The 21,319-nt window shown below is 38.1% G+C and overlaps 1 protein-coding gene across 3 annotated transcripts in view; it reads right to left on the reverse strand.

Annotated features, from left to right (window-relative positions):
• Positions 1–21,319, reverse strand: part of LOC127653188 (mitochondrial import inner membrane translocase subunit tim16) — a 173,255-nt gene that overhangs the window by 140,954 nt on the left and 10,982 nt on the right. For all 3 annotated transcript variants that reach the window (XM_052139772.1, XM_052139770.1, XM_052139769.1), the window contains exon 7: positions 12,305–12,355. In XM_052139772.1, coding sequence (XP_051995732.1) covers positions 12,305–12,355 — 51 coding nt within the window. The remainder of the gene's footprint in view (positions 1–12,304; positions 12,356–21,319) is intronic.

Below are 21,319 nucleotides of genomic sequence, written 5' to 3' on the forward strand. Positions count from 1 at the left end.
CCTGAGAGGGCCTGGGAACCTCAGAGATACATTAAAACAAAACACACAAACACATGTCAAAGCATGGACAGAGAAAACTGCAGCACGTGTGCGGTGAGATGAGTATAAGAACAGGTGGATAGTTCAAAGGTCAGCTGTGAGGTAATGGAAGTGGATCAGTAGATGTGTCCATTCACAGCAGGCATGTAATGCTTAAAAACTTGCAGACAGCTGTAATGCTGAATTTACATTTTCCTCTTTTTCTGCCACACATTCCTTTATTCCTCTTTCATGAGAGCCTGGGGAGCTATTTCAAAAAGACCGGAGGAGAAAAACACTGCATTGATCTTAAATCGAGCCAAGTCGAGTTGAAACGGGAGGCATTTTGTAAAGGTGATGTTTAAATAAAATTCTTACGATTTTAAACATCACATTAGACAAAGAAAGTTTTGAAATGCTAAGAATAATTAACTTTGCGTCTTTCTCAAGCTAAACTAATCTGGAATATTTTGCACTTTTAATGGGTTTAGACAAAAATCATGGAGATGAGCAATAATTAATTTATGAAAATCAATGTTGTTGTCTTTTTAGCTAAATGTGATTGATTTAGTAGATGTGACGACAAATACACATTTCATCATGGCAATGTTTTAAAACCTACTTTGAGTTCACAATGGCATTCTTACCTGGAACATTAAGTGTACAGTAACGAGTTTACATTCAGAGATGTCCGGTTTGTCCTTGCGTGTTCACATCATAAACTTGTCCAAAAGAAGGTCCGACACTAAATATGCTACTTACTTACTAAAACAACATTTATTTTTACCTCAAACCATCAGATTAATCTTTGCAGTAGGTCTGCACCTATATAGCGCTTTTTTAACCTTAGCGGTATTCAAAGCGCTTTACACTGTGACTCATTCACACATTCACACACCGATGGTGGTAGAGCTGCCATGCTAGGCACTAGCCTGCCATTGGGAGCAACTTGGGGTTCAGTGTCTTGCCCAAGGACACTTCGGCATGTGGGCCGGGAATCGAACCTGCCATCCCAGCGATTAGTGGCCGACCCGCTCTACCACCTGAGCCACAACCGCCCCGAAGGAACTGATTAATTAAAAAAAATAAAAACCTAAACAATGTTCCTCCGCAATAACTTGCAATTTCATGTTTCTACCACAAATGTCGAAATAAAGCCAATAATTCATCCAATTAATCTACATTTAAATAGAACTTAAAAACGAATACGTTTACTGTTAATATATTTCAGCTCACACAAAACTCAATACCAGATTTGTGGACACAAATGGTGCTTTGATTGCGTGGATTGGACAGCAGAGTCAAAGAGACGTTTGATTAAAGACATTTTGAGTTCAAGTGCTTAAAAACGAGCACTTGAAAAGTGAACAATCTGACGCTCTGGATAAACGCAACGCATGCAATAAAAGAAAAGAAAAACATCCCCTTTTATATAAATCAACGTTCAAATTTGTGCATCCATCCATCCATCCATCTTCAACTGCTTATCCGAAGTCGGGTTGCGGGGGCAGCAGCTCCAGCAGGGGGCCCCAAACTTCCTTATCCCCAGCCACATTAACCAGCTCTGACTGGGGGACCCCGAGGTGTTCCCAGGCCAGTGTGGAGATGTAATCTCTCCACCTAATCCTGGGTCTTCCCCGAGGCCTCCTCCCAGCTGGACGTGCCTGAAACACCTCCCTAGGGAGGCGCCCAGGGGGCATCCTTACCAGATGCCCAAACCACCTCAACTGACTCCTTTCGACACAAAGGAGCAGCGGCTCTAATCCGAGCTCCTCACGGATGACTGAGCTCCTCACCCTATCTCTAAGGGAGAAGCCCGCCACCCTTCTGAGGAAGCCCATTTCGGCTGCTTATACTCGCAACCTAGTTCTTTCGGTCATGACCCAGCCTTCATGACCACAGGTGCGAACAAAAATTGACCGGTAGATCAAGAGCTTTGCCTTCCGGCTCAGCTCTCTTTTCGTGACAACGGTGCGATAGAGCGAGTGCAATACTGCCCCCACTGCCCTGATTCTCCGGCCAACCTCCCGCTCCATTGTCCCCTCACTCGTGAACAAGACCCCGAGGTACTTGAACTCCTTCACTTGGAGCAATACCTCCTTCCCTACCCGGAGTACGCACTCCATCGGTTTCCTGCGGAGAACCATGGCCTCAGATTTAGAGGTGCTAATCCTCATCCCAGCCGCTTCACACTCGACTGCCAATGATGACATGAAATTTGTGCAATACCCTCAAAATGTCCTGGCGCAAAACAATAAACCTTACGAATGTTGCGCATTATGTTTATAAATGTTGATTCTATGAAACGTAATGTTTGTACTACATGTTTTTTAACTGTAAACAATGAGGATTTTTTTCTCCTATTGAAACTGCACAGCCAGGTTAACTCGAAATCTTGCCGCAAGCTGTGACTGTTTAGTATTTATTCTCCTTCGAGATAAAGACATCATGATGCAAAGCCAGAAACACTGAAACTATTGCCCAAGTCTGTCTTTAGTCCCCAGCTGTTTCATTTGACAGCTCTGAGTGATTATTTGTGCAATTCCATTTGTTGACGTTAGTGGCGCAGAAATGACCCCCCTCAGCTTTCATTTGAAGACTCTTCTGAGATTGTGCTCTTGTGCATCTGTCCACAATTATAGACTGTTCGTTTCCAATCTACAACTGAACCGTACATTTGTTGTTTATGGTATACTTTTAGCCCATGTGACTAATGTATACCCAACACTCCAGCATGTGTGCATCTCTCACAAACCCCAGCAGTCACCTAGTCTGCTCTGAATGTTTTGCATTCAAACCGGCCTCTTTTTTTCCCTCCTCTCAAACCCATTCCAAAGCTTCTCCGATTTCACAAAAAGCAGCAGAAGCCGAAGATGAAATCGAGAAATCTGGCCCCCGTGTCCAGAGAAATATTCCCTTTCCTGTCTCTGCTGGCTGCCAGGGACCGCATCGCTCCATCTCTGCAGCCAGTGCGGCACGAAACTATGACGACTATTTTCAGCTCTGTCATTTGAAATGCACACATACGCAGAGGTAAAGAAACAAGCCTTTCTTAAAGACCCGATTTACCCACCCAGACCGGACACCTACTACTAACCCATTAAACGAACTGGTTCTGACAAAAATGAGTTAGTTTTTAACTAACTGGTTTAAACCACAAAAGGCCCGCCACAGAGCGAAAACTAGTAACTAGTGGGAGCAAAGAATGATAGGAGAGGAAGTCACGCCCGTCAAACCCAGTGACCCCTCAGAGATCCACGAATTAAAGGAATAATCCGAGTTTAATCTCTATCAACAGCATTTGTGAAATGTATTTCAACTTAGTTTGTGGGTACAGTAATGCACTTACAATGAAAGTCTATGGGGCCAGAGTTATGCAGGGTTTAAAAGCAGATATCTTGAATTGATCTTAAAGCAATTACAATAATTATTCAATAAAAACGTTTATTATTTGAGCTGTTAAGTTGCCTAAAATTCCTTTGGATGTTCAACTACTTTTTGTCTTCACAGTGACATTTTTTGCTCCACGTAAAAACTCACTTTTTAGTTCATCACAGTACTGTGCAAAGGTTTTAGGCACTTGGGTAAAATTTTGCATAGTGAGGATGTCTTCAAAAATAATGCCATAAATAGTTTTCATGAATCATTTAATGTCATATAATGTCCAGAAAACATATAAAAGCTATATCAATATTGGGTGTGACAACCTTTGCCTTTAAAACAGCCCCAATTCTCCAGATACATCTGGACACAGTTCCTCTTGGTTGTTGGCTGATAGGATGTCCCAAACCTCTTGAAGAATTCATCACATGCAGTTCTTCTGTATATTTCGGCTGTCTCGATCGCTTCTGTGTCTATAAGTAATCTCAGACTGACTCGATGTTCGGTGGGGGGATCTGTGGGGGTCATGACATCTGTTGCAGGACTCCCTGTTCTTCTATTCTAATCTTTTACATTTGCAAAAGTATTGTTTGGGAGTCTAACGTTTATATTTCCATATTCAGGTGGTAGAGCGGGCGGGTTGCCTTGGGCAAGACACTGAACCCCAAGTTGCTCCCAATGGCAGGCTAGCACCTAGCATGGCAGCTCTGCCGTCATTGGTGTGTGTGTGTGTGTCACAGTGTAAAGCGCTTTAAATACCACTAAGGTTTAAAAGGTGCTATATAAGTGCAGACCTTTTACCATTTAAATAACCATCGTACTTTGCACAGTACTGTAAATTCAGCACAAATCGACAGTATTTGCAGCATAAATCCCACAGAAACTAATTTTGACTCGTCCTTTGTTTATTTAAAAAAAGAAACATAATTAAAACCAACCGTTACAGTGAGGCGCTCACAATGGAAGTGAATGGGGCCAGAGCATAAACATTCAAATACACACTGTTTCAGTCTAGCCTGAAGTATTGCCACAAGACGTTACAAAACATTATTAGTGCTAATATGATTTGAACATGATAAATTCTCTGTTCTACGTTATTTTAGCGTAATTAAATCGTTCCCGGGCGTTTATCGCCATTGCATGTCATGGCAACGAAGTTGCAATATTGGATATACTTAATTGGATATACGTAAGTAAGCAATTTTAACACACTAAAATCATGTTAACACATATCATTTGCATATGTGGTAACAAATTAAATTAAGAATAAGTAAGTGACCCTAAACTTTTGCCCGGTAGTGTACATTGAACGCACCATCCTGTTGCCTACAGTCAATTAAAGTGCATTAATTAAAGGAATATTCCGGGTTCAATACAAGTAAAGCTCAAACGACAGCTTTGCTGGCATATTGTTGATTAACACAGAAAATTATGTATTTATTTTATTTAAAAAAAAAAAACAAGTAAAAATTGCAGTTCTAGTGAGGCACTTACAATGGAAGTCAATGGGGGCCAGCTCACAAACATTAAAATACTCACGGTTTCAAAGGTATAGCCACAAGGCATAAACAAGACGCGTGCTAACATCATTTTAGTGTGATTTAATCTAATCATTTAATCATTTTACTGATGATTTGCACGTGATAAAATCACTCGCGTGGTCTATGGTTAATGCCGGTGAATTACATTGTCATAGCTAAGAACTTGTAATATTGGTTAACTTCACCCTGGTAAGGTTTGCAGGTGATTTTATCACACTGAAATCATATTAACATACAGTATACGATGTTTAAGTCTTGTGGGTCTGCTATGTGGGTGTGTATTTTAATGTTTATGCTCTGGCCCCATTCACTTCCATTGTAAATGTCTCACTATAAGCGTGATTTTTACTTCTTCTTTTTTAAGTAGCTCTAAGTTTGAAACGGTGTGTGTTTTAATGTGTATTGCTTGGCCCTGTGCACTTTCACTGTAGTACATGCATTTGACCTATTTTATCATCTGCCAGACACAAGTAACATCACACTTCTCCTCAACAAGCCACATGATTTGAGGTGTCATTCATGTCTGTAGCACAAACAGCGTGGAACGAGTTACGTACAGACGTTTAATACTTACGTTTAGATGTTAGATGATTAACCCTAACTATGAGCAATAGTGATACTAGCGTTAGCAAACAGTCTTAGCTTTGCGGCCCTTAAATGCACATTTAACATATGTGCTCACTTTCTCCCAGCACTTTCTTCCAGCTAACTAAATTCAGTCGTACCCTTGAATACATGCACGCGCACACTGATTACAGATTATACTTGTGCCTTACAACTGAGAAAATTACAGTTGTGCTTCTTCCTGTAAATACAGCATACACCGGACTGCAATTATCCTCTATTTTTACCCCACCTGTCAATATCAGACTATCTGTCGGACGTTTGTGCGGTCATTCCATAAATGGACAGTTTTTATCATCCAGTGCATTTAAGTATTGTTTCACGGGCTTGTGTGTGTGTGGCGGCACGGGCTCTGTGATGACAAACAGCTGTGTTTCACATGAGGTCAAGACTATAAAAACACAGCAGCTTTCAGACACGTTGAAGACTGCGGTGTTTGCATTGTGGCATGGGCATCATTGCCGTGGCTTTGCCCTGGTAGAGTCCAACACGCGGCTCTTGCCAGTGTTATCATTACTAAAACTAAATGAAAAGCATAGAAAAACTACTAATAAAAAACTGACAATAAACTACATTTCTAAAACAAAAAATTAAGCTAAAAATCTAATTAACAGTCATAGAGTGAAAACTAACAAAGACATTTTTAAAACACTTCTGTAGAAATCTACATTTGGTAAATACTTGCATGTAGAGTATTGAAACAGAGGCCAGACTCTGTCATTTCAAAATAAGAGTCCCTGGTGTATTTAGGGCTTGTTTATAGTTTATTGTTTATAGTTTATAGACGGGCGGCTGTGGCTCAGGTGGTAGAGCGGGTCGGCCACTAATCGCAGGGTTGGTGGTTCGATTCCCGGCCCACATAACACCACATGCCGAAGTGTCCTTGGGCAAGACACTGAACCCCAAGTTGCTCCCAATGGCAGGCTAGTGCCTTGAATAGCAGCTCTGCCGCCATTGGCGTGTGAGTGTGTGTGTGAATGGGTGATTGGGACGCAGTGTAAAGCACTTTGGTAACCGCTAAGGTTAAAAAGGAGCTATATAAGTGCAGATCATTTACCATTTATAGTTAAAAGTCCCACTTTATACACCAAATCTTATTTTTTCTGGTAATTATTGGGATTTTGGTTGCACAATACAATGCTTTTGGAATTGTATTAGTTTTAGAGCCTCAATGTCTGTGCCATTCATAGTGAAGACTAAGATTTGTTTTTATGATTCTATGAAATTATTAAAAAATATATATATTTTGGCCGATTAATCGTTATCGGCATTTTGCACCACTTTAGTGATCGTTCTCAGAAAAATACACAATTGGTCGACATTAGAAAATTTGAAAACTTTAGCCTTCAACTTGCCTTACAATTTGAACTGCTAGGGTCGCTGCCATGTTGGTTCTTTTCATATTTACATTTACATTTAGTAATTTAGCAGACGCTTATATCCAAAGCGACTAAAAAATTAGGAACATAGAAAGCAATTTGTCATATAAAAGTCAACAATATCTGCAATATCGCACTGTCAAGTTCTCAAAGTGACTGGAGAAGTATAGAAGCTAGCATAAGAAAGACAGACACATTACATATATACACTGGTGGCCAAAATTTTTAATAATGTTCAGATTTTTGCCAAAAATTTATAATTTGCTACTAGAACTTCACTTCCCATTATATCAAACACAGCTGAAAGATATTTGGTTCGTTAAATGCATCTTAACTTTGTCTTTCTGTTTGTGTTTGAGTTGCACATTGTGCAATAGACTGGCATGTCTTAAGATCAAAATTAGGCCAAAAATGGCAAAAAAGAAACTTCTCTAGAAACTCATCAGTCAATCATTGTTTTGAGGAATGAAGGCGACACAATGCTTGAAATCGCCAAAAAACTGAAGATTTCACACAAAGGTGTACACTACAGTCTTCAAAGACAAAGCACAACTGTCTCTAACAAGGACAGAAAGAGATGTGGAAGACCAGATGTGCAACTAAACAAGAGGATAAGTACATCAGAGTCTCTAGTTTGAGAAATAGACGCCTCACATGTCCTCCGCTGACAGCTTCATTGAATTCTACCCGCTCAACACCAGTTTCATGTGCAACAGTAAAGAGGAGACTCAGGAGGTCTTATGGGAAGAACTGCAAAGAAAGACACTTCTGAAACAGAAAAACAAAAAGAAAAGGTTCGAGTGGGCAAAGAAACACAGACATTGTACAACAGATAATTGGAAAAGAGTGTTACGGATCTAAACCCCATTGAGCTTTTGTGGGATCAGCTAGACTGTAAGGTGTGTGAGAAGTGCCCGACAGCACAGTCACATCTATGGAAAGTGCTACAGGAAGTGTGGGGTCAAAGGTCAAGTGCTACAGGAAGTGTGGTGTGAAAGGTCACCGGAGTATCTGGACAATCTGACCGCTAGAATAACAAGGACCTGCAAAGCTGTCATTGTTGCACGTGGAGGATTTTTTGACGAGAACTCTTTGAAGTAGTTCACGTTATTAATGTCTTGAAATGACCACAGCTTGGACCAGGAGCTGTGCAGCATATTCAGACAGGTACGGTCTGATTTCCCTGATGTTGTAAAGCAGGGGTTCTCAACAGGTGCGGAACTGCCCACCAGGGGCGTTCAAAGGATGCCAGGGAGCGCTGAGAGCAAATTAGTAGAGAAGGGGGGCATTAGGTTACAAATGGGGGGGCGTTTATCAGTCATAATAATCAAATCTATCGTCAAGTTCATATTTGCATCTAGACTAGGAGTATATCAGTCGGTTCTCAATTATACGGGTTGGTACGCATTTGTACCGCGGTTCATCTGATTTTGAAGTCTAGTGACGCATCTGAAGTATCTGGTTCAGCAGCGTCAGTGACACAGACGGAGGCACAACTTGACTAATGGACCTCTGTAGATGGATACGACTCAATGGATAGATGGTGGTGGCGTAGTGGGCTAAACCACATAGTAATAAGAAGGTCTAGTAATAAGAAGGTCAATGGTTCGATCCCCACAGCCACCACCATTGTGTCCTTGAGCAAGGCACTTAACTCCAGGTTGCTCCGGGGGGATTGTCCCTGTAATAAATGCACTGTAAGTCGCTTTAGATAAAAGCGTCTGCCAAATGCATTAATGTAAATGTAAATCAGTGAGAAGCAAAGCACGAGAAGCGGAAACCATCTGATTTTGACACAGAATCCGACATCACCACCCTTGAATTAACTACAGTAATGCTAACTGTACTTTAGGCAGAAATAGATTGATATTGAATATTATCATATCACTACTTCAGCTCTTTTAAATTTGTCATAGGCTACATTAGGGGGGTGAGGAAATATAGTAGGGGGCGGCCGGGGTAAGGGAATGAAGTAGGGGGGCGTTCATCAAGTGCAAACCTGCAAGACCGTGCAGTTGATGAGACGTGGGCAGTGAAGTTAAGCTGGTCATCCAGCACCACTCCCAGGTTCTGAGCTGTCCTGGTTGGCATTAGTGGAATTGAACCAAGATGAATGGAGAGGTTGTGGTTTTCAGATGGGTTGGCTGGGATCACGAGGATTTCTGAGGTTAAGCTGAAGGTACCGTTCCTTCATCCAGGCCGATATTTCCAAAAGGCAGGCAAAGACACGAGTAATTGCGGTAACTCCGACATGGCAGAAGCGCACACAAAAAAGCTGAAACTTAACCAAGATTCAGTCACAGAGTGAAAACTAACAGAACAAATCTACATCGAAAGGACAAATGGGGATGTCTAGATAGAATTGAAAAATAAAACATAAATAAAAACGAAATTTTAAACTATAATTAGACGGGACAGTGCAGAGCGTGTCCATTCCCAGAGTAGATGGTTGCAGTCAGCAAAAGAGCGTGGTCACGGCACTTACGGGTTAGAGAGTAAACAAAACCAAATGCTGTCTGGCGTGACTGCGACTGTAAGACATGTCAGGGTGGTTTTGTAAAGAGTTGTTGCAGGACAGCTTGTTAAAGAACACTCGAGTGCATGTGAGGTTAATGCCGCTGGTGAGAGTGCGCACACACACACACACACGTGTCGCACGGTGCCAGCTTTGTGTCCCTAGGAAGAAAAGGAAGTCATACGGGCTTGGAACAACATGAGGGTGAGTAAATGATAATCCATTAATCCGACACTCTAAAAACACACACTGACACAGATCACACGAGAGTGTGTGGGTGTTTGGGATCACGATGAGGCGTCAGATGTCAGATCTAGCGCTCTTCTGAGACACTAATCTTCAGTAAAGCATACAGAAGGCATCGTGGGTAATCTATAATCCACCGTGACCCTATCTGATTCCTCTGAGCTTTTATTTACCTTTAAAAGACACCAGAAATACAAAGAGACTCGCTCTTGGAGAAACCTTCGGTGAGGTCACACCTCACCTCTGACGGGGGGTTTGGGAATGTTTGGTCTGATCTGAACTTCCTCGTTCCTGCTAAATTCGGGCAAATTGATTCGCACTCAAACCAAACTGCGGTGATTGTTGACCGTTTTCACCGGTCTCGAAAACACGATCACGGTCATATTGACTCATACGGTCATGGCCACACAGGTATGGCACTGTATTGTTTCCCCAAAGTCTAACTAGTTCCCATGATTTCACCAGCTTGTGATAAACAACAAAGTGAGGGAATCAATGAGCTAGTGATTGAGCCATACTGAGGATACGGTCTGATCTGATTGGCCACAGACGTGACGTGATGGACAGAATGAAATAAATGGAGAAATATAAAAGGAGTCCCTCCAATCCAGTAGACGTAATTCAAGAACACTGGATGTCCAACAACCGAAGCAGCAAATACAAATGCTACCTACATACTAGCAAACACAGACAATTCTCCAGGCTAGACACAAACATACATACAGAATACTGACTGGGTTATTATTATATATGCATTATATATAAGGCATCTGCTGACTTTAAAAAGCATTAATAAAATAGCACAAACAAAAACGGACATGAAACTAACCCGGCTGGGGGGAAAACAGCAAAAGTAGCTGGTTGTAGCTGGTTTTCAATGCGAGGCTTTTGAAATCTTACTGAAATAAAACACACATTGGCTAACACTTTACCATAAGTTTCTATTTGTATACGTTAGTAAATGCTTTAAGTATCATGAACTAACAATGATCAACACATTTTTACTTCATTTATAAAACAAGAATAGTTCATTTTTGGTTTATGTTGTTTCACGATGCTTTAACAAATGATAATATGCAACTTTTACAAAGAAATATAAAAATGCATTAATCAACATTAATAAGTGGGTCAGTGACGTGGTCTGGATCTATTAGGTTATTGAAAAATACATTTAAAATGCAGTTCACTCAAAACAATTGCTTGCATACACCTCTTCTGTTCTAAGAGGAGCATGATTACATGTTTCTAGGGGCAAGGTGTTTTTAAAGATTTACTGTTTCAGTGGCATACCCGAAATATAAAGCTTATAACTAGGGTCAAATCTTTGGTATCATTGTAAAGAAAACTTTTCAACATTTTTAATGATATAGATTATGACTCTCAGCCTAAGAAACTGCAAAACATTTGAGCCAAAAATTTACTTTTTTGCTTATTTTTCTTATTTTACATTATATATCTCTGAGTGTAAATAAACTGCTTTTGTTTTGTTCCCAATTATGTCACCTGTATCTGAGAAAACGTTTGTGTTGATATGACAAAACAATCAGAATTATAGCATTAAAAAACTAATTTATCATAGTGTCAAAAAACATCTCCATGTGTCCAAAAGCCTCTCCGAACAAATAAAACTAAAGGTTTGCATAGCATGTGAATGAGTTCCATTCTGTGCCATTTGAGTCATCATTGAGTCTGTTATATGTTCTTGGCGCCATCTCTTGGTGGCCATATGTAACATTGTGCTTCATGTGGATAATCTAATGATGTATCCATCCGATTACCTTGTGTGTGGGCTCGTTTGAAATACAATCACCTCCTCTAAATAATGATATGTGATATTTAATGTTCAGTTCATCTTACATGAAGTTATAAGGAAAAACACGGCATATAAGCAACACTAACATAATTTTCAAAGAGATAATTTCTATATTTTTGTCTGTGAGTAAAACAGATAGACTGGTTGTATTCTAGTCTTTGAGAGCAACATAAACAACATATGACTCATGGCTATTTGATCAGTTTGATGTTTTTACTGATTGCAATAATACGTACAGTGCAACTTTTTTTTTTTTAATTATCAAAACGGAACATTTCTGATTTGTCTACTAATTTCAAAGCACCTGTTCAGTTTTGGTCATAATGTCTGCATGCATTGTAAAGTAGAGCTTATAAGCTTTCAAACGACACCCATTTTGTGTTGGTCAACACTGTACTTGTTTTAATATTTTTCTTGCGGGCCATCCGAGCTTAAAGGAGTAAAAATAAATAAATAAAATAAAATAAACTCATTACATATTCTCATTAAAATCTGAAATTCTTGAAAAAAAGAAGTATATAATAATCATTGATTACTATTTTTTAACCAACATTCATTTAAATAAAAGAGAAAACATAAAACAGACCCATTTTTAGACCCTCTGTGTGTCATGTTTTTGAATAATTAAGATATTTTAATGAAAAGGCACATCTTGTTCAGGTCAAATGGAGTAACCCTAAGAAAACTTCTTGACATTCATGACTTAAAAATGAAAAAATATGCTTGAAAACTCATTTGTGCTTTATGGATTTGGATTAAAAGAATGTTTTTTGTTTTTTTTCAGTACCTGAACAGCTGACGGCTGGGCCCGCGGGTCAAAGATACGCAGCTTTTTGTCCTGCCGAGAAAAGAAAGAAAGCAGTATTTAAAACAAAATCTCAATATGTCATCCTTGAAATGATTGACACGTTCAGAATTCAAATGTACTGTGATGTTGGAGGCATCTTCTATTTTAAGTACGATTGAACTTTAATCACTATATGGTAAAAATGGCTTCATGTGGTTTGTGTTACGAGCCAGTCAAAATAACAGTCAGTGTAAACCCAAACAGAGCTGTGAAACTATCACTCAACATCAAAACCACTTCAGTCAATCAGTGACCATCACACGACCCCACTGCACGAAAAGACAGCCAATCAGGAGAGAGAATGCGATCAGTGAGGGGAAATGAGAGCTTATATGAACAGACGCTTCTTCACTCGCTCATCAGTCAAAACAACAAACACTTACTGAACACCAGAGACCGACACATTCACTTAAGAGTCTCACAACTCCACAGGCAGAGTGTTATCTCTCATTATCAGGAAAGAGAGGTGGGCACACCAGGGACGGATTAGGACTTGCAAAGGCCAATTATCTCCAAGGTCCCCCCTCCATAAGTTGTTGAGCGGGGGATGGTTCTTTTTCATGGCCAATTGTTGTTGTTGAGCGTGGGGGAGGGGGAGGGGGTCATTGTTGATGGGGGGGTTTTATTGTTGATGGGTTTTCGAGCGGGGGGAATCGCCAAACTGGATTGCGCAACATTAAACCCAATGGCCCCCCGGGCAGTCAAGGGCCCCTGGGTACGGTCCCCATTGGCCCAGTCGGTAATCCATCCCTGGGGGACACACACTGGTGACTGGAAAGCTCTGTCACACACGTGGGCTCTGTTACAAAATCATGCGAGTGGCCCGCTGTCTACTGGCTACATATGCAGCTGGCTTCTAAGTAGCCACTCACACCGAATGTCTGTAAACACGGTGCCTTTGAACGGCGTGCCACGTCTCGCTGTTCTTTCCGCATTTCCCACATGAGAGGTGCATACAATTATTACATTAAAAACAGCTCCATTCAGTTCCATTCATTGCACAGTGTCTAGCTTTTCATTAACACCAAGATTCATTTGGTTAAAACGGGCCCTGAGTGCCAGTTCACATCGGACACGTTTTTGCTTCAGTCATTTATGTAAACAAGAGTTAGATGAACGTTTTTGACCGCGGCGGCACTTCTGGCTGTTTTTTTCAGCATCTCTTACAAGGAGCGATGCATGTTTAAGACGATGTGTCACTTAAACATGTCTCAAGACATGAGCTCCGTCTAGCTTTTTTTTAAAACAAAAGCGCGATCATCTGAACGGCCTCTAAGACAGCATCATAACCATAAACAAATCCCATAAATGACTGGTTTGTAGCGCTCTACATAAACGATGTATTTTTTACCCAGTCGTTGGTGAAACCATTTATATGCTGGCCGATTCACAAATGAATCATTCAGACCAATTTGCAAAGTGTACATTTAATTACAACTATAGATGCAACTAAATGCATGGCAACTATAGATGCAACTAAATGCAGGCAACTATAGATGCAACTAAATGCATGACAACTATAGATGCAACTAAATGCATGACAACTATAGATGCAACTAAATGCAGGCAACTATAGATGCAAATAAATGCAGGCAACTATAGATGCAAATAATGCATGACAACTATAGATGCAAATAAATGCAGGCAACTATAGATGCAAATAATGCATGACAACTATAGATGCAACTAAATGCATGGCAACTATAGATGCAACTAAATGCATGACAACTATAGATGCAACTAAATGCATGACAACTATAGATGCAACTAAATGCATGACAACTATAGATGCAAATAAATGCAGGCAACTATAGATGCAACTAAATACATGACAACTATAGATGCAACTAAATGCATGGCAACTATAGATGCAACTAAATGCATGACAACTATAGATGCAACTAAATGCATGACAACTATAGATGCAACTAAATGCATGGCAACTATAGATGCAACTAAATGCATGGCAACTATAGATGCAACCAAATGCATGGCAACTATAGATGCAACTAAATGCATGTACTTTAAATGTAAGAAGAATGACTGTTTTAAAATTCCCAAATATTTCCAGGTTTTCCATGACCATGGAGACCCTATCTGAAGGCAGCAAGTATTGGCTGTGTTTGACGTTAGCCAAGCTAAAAACATGATACTCTAAAACAGAAATATTGGGTAAAATAGTCAAGGTTTAAGATTTAAATATTTTATCAATATTTTTCAGAATTGAATGAAATATTGCCAATTTTTTATTGCGATATTTATTTTTCACTGAGCTCGTCGCAATGCAGCCTGGGATTGCATTATCTAAGAATTTACCTAAAACAAGGTACCTTACAAGGCATAATAATTGCCTTAGCTTTGATGCCTTAAAATGTTACCTTGTAGGCAGCTGACTAGGTTTTGGAGCAGTTGCAGTGCAGTCCTGTTAGACAGGTGCTCTCAATCACTCCCTGAAGAATAACACGGGGATTTTTAATGCACATAATGTACATAATGCACCCTGTCAGCAGCCAGAGACATTGTCTTAAAACTCATTTCAACTCTAGACAATCACACAAAACACAAGTCACCAAAACCAAGACGATAAATCATTTCAACAGGATAAACATACTGTAAACCACACTACATCACAATGGCATGCTGGTTTTATTACCAAACACACATGAAATAAAAGAGTGGTTCCACTAAAAATAAAAGTGACTTTAAGAGTTGAATTCTACACTTTTGATGCTATTAATTACTTTACCCTCTGAAGTCCAATTATAATGTTAGTCAAGTTTACTTCTTCCAAGGGGGGTAACCAGAAGTACAGTAAAATAAACCACGATTTTAACATTGCTTACTTATTATATTCCGGTGCAATACATGTAAAGCTCAATGCAATCTCTTCTTTCTTTTAAACAAGAGACAAGTCAAAATTATTTTTAACATAAATGCCACAAATGCTGTCGATTGAGCTAAACTTGTATAGAACCTGGACTAACACTAGGCTTGACTCGTTATTTAATCCGACTGCCAAAATGGAGTGGTGGTGGTGTAATGGTCTAAAGCACATAACTGTTAATCAGACGGTCGCTGGTTCGATCCCCACAGCCACCACCATTGTGTCCTTGAGCAAGGCACTTAACTCCAGGTTGCTCCGGGGGGATTGTCCCTGTAATAAGGGCACTGTAAGTCGCTTTGGTTAAAAGCATCTGCCAAATGCATAAATGTAAATGTAAAATGCACCAAAAATATTATTGATTTAAAAAAGAAAAATTTGCTTTATTTTAAATCCGAGATGATAACTGGACGGCACTTGCTGTATTAGAATTAGAAATGCACATTGATAGGTTATCTGATAGAAATGTATAACTTTTTTTTTTCTAAATCTACCCTTGCATAAGGTGTACCATGTCACATATTAGATGTTAAATAGTAGGCAGCACTCGGTACCCTTTCACATGTATTGCACAGTATGCAAGTAGCCTTTTCCAAACATAGCCTACGTGTACATAGTGCATCACAAAAAATTACAAATCCGAAAAGAGCAAAAAACACAATGTGATTTTATGATGTGTCCCCTTTATAAGGATGAGCATTATGTTGAAACTATTAATCCTGACTTGCACTCTGCAGTTATGATAAAGAGTATTTTATTTGCTGTATATACGTTAATACTGTGACGGGCAGCCCACACACAAGGTCGTGCAATCCCCAGACAGAGGGGGTTAGTCTTACCCCTAAGCATACAAACCAGACCTGACAGTCCATAGGCATGTGAAACTCTGACCTGAGATCTACTGGTGTGATTACGATCAGTGCAAACAGAGTGCAAAAACATGATCCCAGATGAGAGTCTATACTGCTTTAAATAGAAGCCTGTAATTCTACAGAGAGGGTTTTATTACCAGTTTACTCAAACAGAACAGACTACACACAGACTGAATTGTCTGACCACTGATGCCCATCCGAGAGAGAGAGAGGAAATGCACAGTGTAATAAATGAAAAGCATGCCACACACGTATTATAGAGATCTAAAATTCAATTTTGACTAGTTAAAAGGCTCATTCTTGATATCAGCAATGGGATTACTGCCAATGGCAATGCTAACTCTTAATACCAATGATTACATTTGCACTAGTAAAAACGTTAATAGTTGATATACAAAATGACGTTATTATTGTAGAAATACCCATCCTTGATATCAAAAACGAAATTACGAAATTTTACGAAACTAGCAAAAAAAGCAATTTTTGATATCTGCAACTGCATTTTCACAAGTAGAATATAACAGTGATCTGTCGTTCACTTTAATCCAATTTTTACTAGTTAAATTATAATTTAACATATCAATAGTTACATTGTTACTGGTGCAAAATGCAAATGTTTATTTCTGAAATCAAAAATCGAATTTGTTATTTGGTTTTCACTAGTGGCAGTGCCACTTTCAGATATCTATAATGTTATTGTAATTGGTAAGAAAGCCTTTTATAATATATCTTAAATGTATTGATATCTGAAATACCAAATCTAACATTTTGAAATAAAAATAAATTAATAAAATGAAGATATTTTCACTAGTTGCTTTTCAGTTGTTGATATCAGGAATTAATATTTGAAATAAGTAAAAATTATTAAATATTCATATAAAAAATGACTAGTATGAAGTACATAGTTGATATGTGAAAATTAATAAACAGGAGTGAAATGACAGTATAAGTGAAACTACTTATAGACCGATATCAGTAATGTTGTCATTTTTATTTCAAGAATTAAATTTTTTACTAGTGCAACCCTGATACTGATATCAAAAATAAGCATTTTAACAAAAGCCAAATTTCATTTCCTACATGTGATTAAATGCCAAAAATCTTGCTTTCTCAAACATCACTAATAACATTTTTGTTTTGAAAGTGGGAGACAATTAAAAGTGTTTAACGGACAAATAGAAACATTAGCGAATAACTACAAAATAAATGTTTGGCACACTTCTCAAAAACACAAAAGATTTTCAGAAGGATATCTCAGCTCTGTAGGTCCATACAACGCAAGTGAATGGTGACCAGAAATTTGAAGCTTCAAAAAGCACAAAGGCAGCATAAAAGTAATTCATACGACTCCAGTGGTTTAATCCATGTCTTCTTAAATGATATAAACAATTTTGGGTGTCAACTGACCAAAATATAACTCTTTTTTTCACTGTAAAACTTGCCATTGCAGACTCTATGATTTCAAACTTGATTACACTTCTTAGTGTTTAATCAAGCCTATACTGATCACCAATGAGACTGATGATGGCAATATTTATAGTGAAAAAGGACTTATATTTGGTCTGTTCTCACCTAAAAATGACTGGATCACTTATTAAACAACTGGAGTCATATGGATTATTTTTATGCTGCCTTTATGGGTTTTTTGGAGCTTCAAAGTTCTGTGTTGTTTCTGAAAAAAGTCACCAAATTCATATGGCGTGCACACTTGCAGTGTCATAAAATATGCACGTGCACACCTCCGAACGAGGCCTGTCATGAACTGCTCGCTTTGCGTTCACCTAATGGGGGAACGTCTGGAATTGGACACATGAGTTGTCAGTGCTTATTTGCTTTAATATTGAAGGGCCTATTCGCTTAAATTACAGCTCAGCCAGTGAGGGCAGAACCTCTAGGGCTCTGTCTGTGATCTAGTGTCACATTTCTCCCTTTTATGTGTTTTTAATTTATCCTCACTTCAGTTATAGACAATCTGACCTTCTCCTGCACCCCAAAACCACCTACACTTTGATCTGTCAGTATATATAAAACACTATGTCGTACTCTATGATGTACTGCATAGAGAATATGGGTGCTTCAGGCATTTTTAACTTCTAGAAAGTCCACAAAATCTTGTTAACATCTTTTTTGATTATTTATCTTCTAACGATGTCCAACAGTGTATGTATATATGTGCATCACAGGAGATTTCTGTCATTTCTGTCATGATGGAAATGACATTTTTAACATATTTTTTTAAATAAAATGACCAACTCATTTGTCCTGATAAGGTTAATTTAATAGCTAACATTTTAAAATCCTAAATACACACAATAAAATCATGTTTTCACACTTTTTGCACAATTTGGCAAAATTGCAGCTTAATTGGAAATGACCAATAAACATATTCTGCATTTTACCTTGATTTTTCTTCGTTTCTTCAAACATAATTCGTCTCATATTTCGACTTTTATCAACTTGGTTTCTAACTTTTGAAAAAACTATATTAGGGGCAAAATTGTTTGGTATGGTTGAAATGACGCCACAACTGTGGGACGATAAATAAAACATATTAAATAGTCTATCAAAGTTTAAACATGCAATAATTTGTATTTTTTAATTATTCATTTTTACAGTTTAATATTGAAAGTCTGTATCTGGGACAAGGCTAAAATAATCAAATCTACCCATTAAAGGCAATAAAAATTTTTTAATAATAATAATAATAATAATAATAATAATAATAATAAAGGCCTGGTAAAACATTTCTAAGTAAGTTTTATTTCTATTTGGTTTATCTGTTAGACTGTTACAAAATATTGCCCGAAGTTGAAGAAACGCCCATATATGTTAATATATATATATGATGTTATATTATAGATATCTACAGGGTGGCCAAAAACAACTAAACAGGGCCACTGTGTCTGATCTCATATCTTAATAATGCATAAAGGCATTTGCTTGATTTGTGCCGCACTTCTTCGACTTTTTGTAAACAACAAAATGACGTCACTGTGACATCATCGGGAGCAGCAACTTGCGACAAATAAATAAAGAAGTCAATCATTTAGCTACATTTTCAGTCCTAGAAGTACGCTAAAAATCGTGCAAGTGCCTTAATGCATTATTAAGATATGAGCAATCAAACATAGTGGCCCTATTTTTAGGGGTGGGCACTCTGTACACATGTGTGAGTTATAGCCTATATGTGATTTATAAATAAATAAATAAATAAGTGTTATCTGTGGCAGCCTTACATTCATTAATAGCCATCAATACTCTTTACTTATGCACAGAGCTGAATGCACTATGAAAAATAGTTTCAGAGTAATATTTTTAACAACAGTTAAAAGAATGCATTGCTCATGCCAAACAGAAACCTGTTGGGCCCAGAAATAGAAACGCTCCTGAATTGAAGGAAACAGATCGCCGTTTAACGTTTCAAACGAGCCACCGCGATCTTGAATCACACTGACACATCTGGCTATTGAAGAGTAATCTTTGAGTGTTATTCATCTGTGACGAAAGAGTGATGATGTACAATTAATGTATTTGAAGTAAACGACTAAAGGTTTTCAGGGGCTTCCACAAATCAGATAAATTCTCTCGGTCCCTAACGACACCAGGGTTTATGAGTTTTACCCCCGTGGACGTGATAATGATGTTTTCTGGTGTTAAACTCAATCTGTGATGAGTGAAGAGATAAGTGTGGAAGTAACAAACACTTTGGCAACATCTATTGGATTGATTGTACAATTACACCACAGAGGCAAATCTCCAGTTCCACTTTTGGGAGGTAAAAATTGCTCTTCTTTATACAAACAAGCCCAGGAGTTGAAAAGCTAGAGAAGGGCTATAATGAGAGCTGATCTGTTTCTCCTGATGTCAACAAATTTAAAGGAATATTCCGGGTTCAATCCAAGTTAAGCTCCTGCATTTGTGGCATAATTGCCAAAGAAAAATCGAAAGTGGAGGTTACAGAGAGGCACTTACAATGAAAATACTGACCGTTTCTACAGTATAGCATGCTAACATGATTTTAGTTTGATAAAATTGTTTTCTGTGTAAAGTTATATCGAATTTTACCACTTCGTTGTCATGATATAAACATAAAATGGATGTAAAAACGACCATTTAGACAACTTTACAGCTCAAATAATACATTTCTGCCTTTAAACCCTTCAGAAATTGGCCCCATTCACTTCCATTATAACCACAATTATATATATATATATATATATATATATATATATATATATATATATATATATATATATATATACACGTATATATATATATATACACGTATATATATATATATATATTTATTTATTTATTTTTTTAAAGGAGGGCGATGCTGTCAATTGTGGACTCGTACTTAACCCGAAATATGCCTTTAAAAGTCAATGGAAAAAGAAAAAAAAACTAAATAAATAAGATTTTTGTTTAGAGCCATTCAAGTTTTCTGCATTCTGCATCATTGTCATGACAATTAAGTGCCCCTCCCCCTTATTCTCATTACCATAATGCAACAAAAACAATCTCATTCTCATTACGGTGGAAAAGAAAAATCATTTGCATTGTAAAGTACATCATCTTTAATGTATGCTTATTTAAATATATTGCTTATGCTTATACAGGGTTCCCACTCTTTTCAAGGGGCATCTCCAGGACCTTTTATTTGCATTTATATGCAATATTTAAGAAGGCTTACTGTTAATTGACCACAAATAATCGTGATTATGGCTGTTTTAAGGCTTTCACGATTAATTAACACAAAATGTCATACCTCATAAACCTCAAGTCATTTATTCATATTTAAATGGGAATTATATTATAAAATAGGGATATTTGTTTTCATTTAAGGCTTAAAAAAAACTAAAAATTGTAATTAGAAAACTAAAATATATAAAATATCCCTCTTTTTTTGGGCAAATTTAGTCTTGGTCCATTTTACATGTACACTATTGTTGTACAACAGTAGTTATTATATTATAAATATATTAAAGTAAATTACATCATATAAGTATAAGCACATTTAGATTTATGCATTTGGCAGACGCTTTTATCCAAAGGGACTTACAGTGCACTTATTACAGGGACAATCCCCCCGGAGCAACCTGGAGTTAAGTGCCTTGCTCAAAGACACAATAGTGGTGGCTGTGGGGATCAAACCAGCAACCTTCTGATTACCAGTTATGTGCTTTAGCCCACTACACCACC

This window comes from Xyrauchen texanus, chromosome 12, assembly GCF_025860055.1.
Source record: "Xyrauchen texanus isolate HMW12.3.18 chromosome 12, RBS_HiC_50CHRs, whole genome shotgun sequence".
Lineage (NCBI taxonomy): Eukaryota > Metazoa > Chordata > Actinopteri > Cypriniformes > Catostomidae > Xyrauchen > Xyrauchen texanus.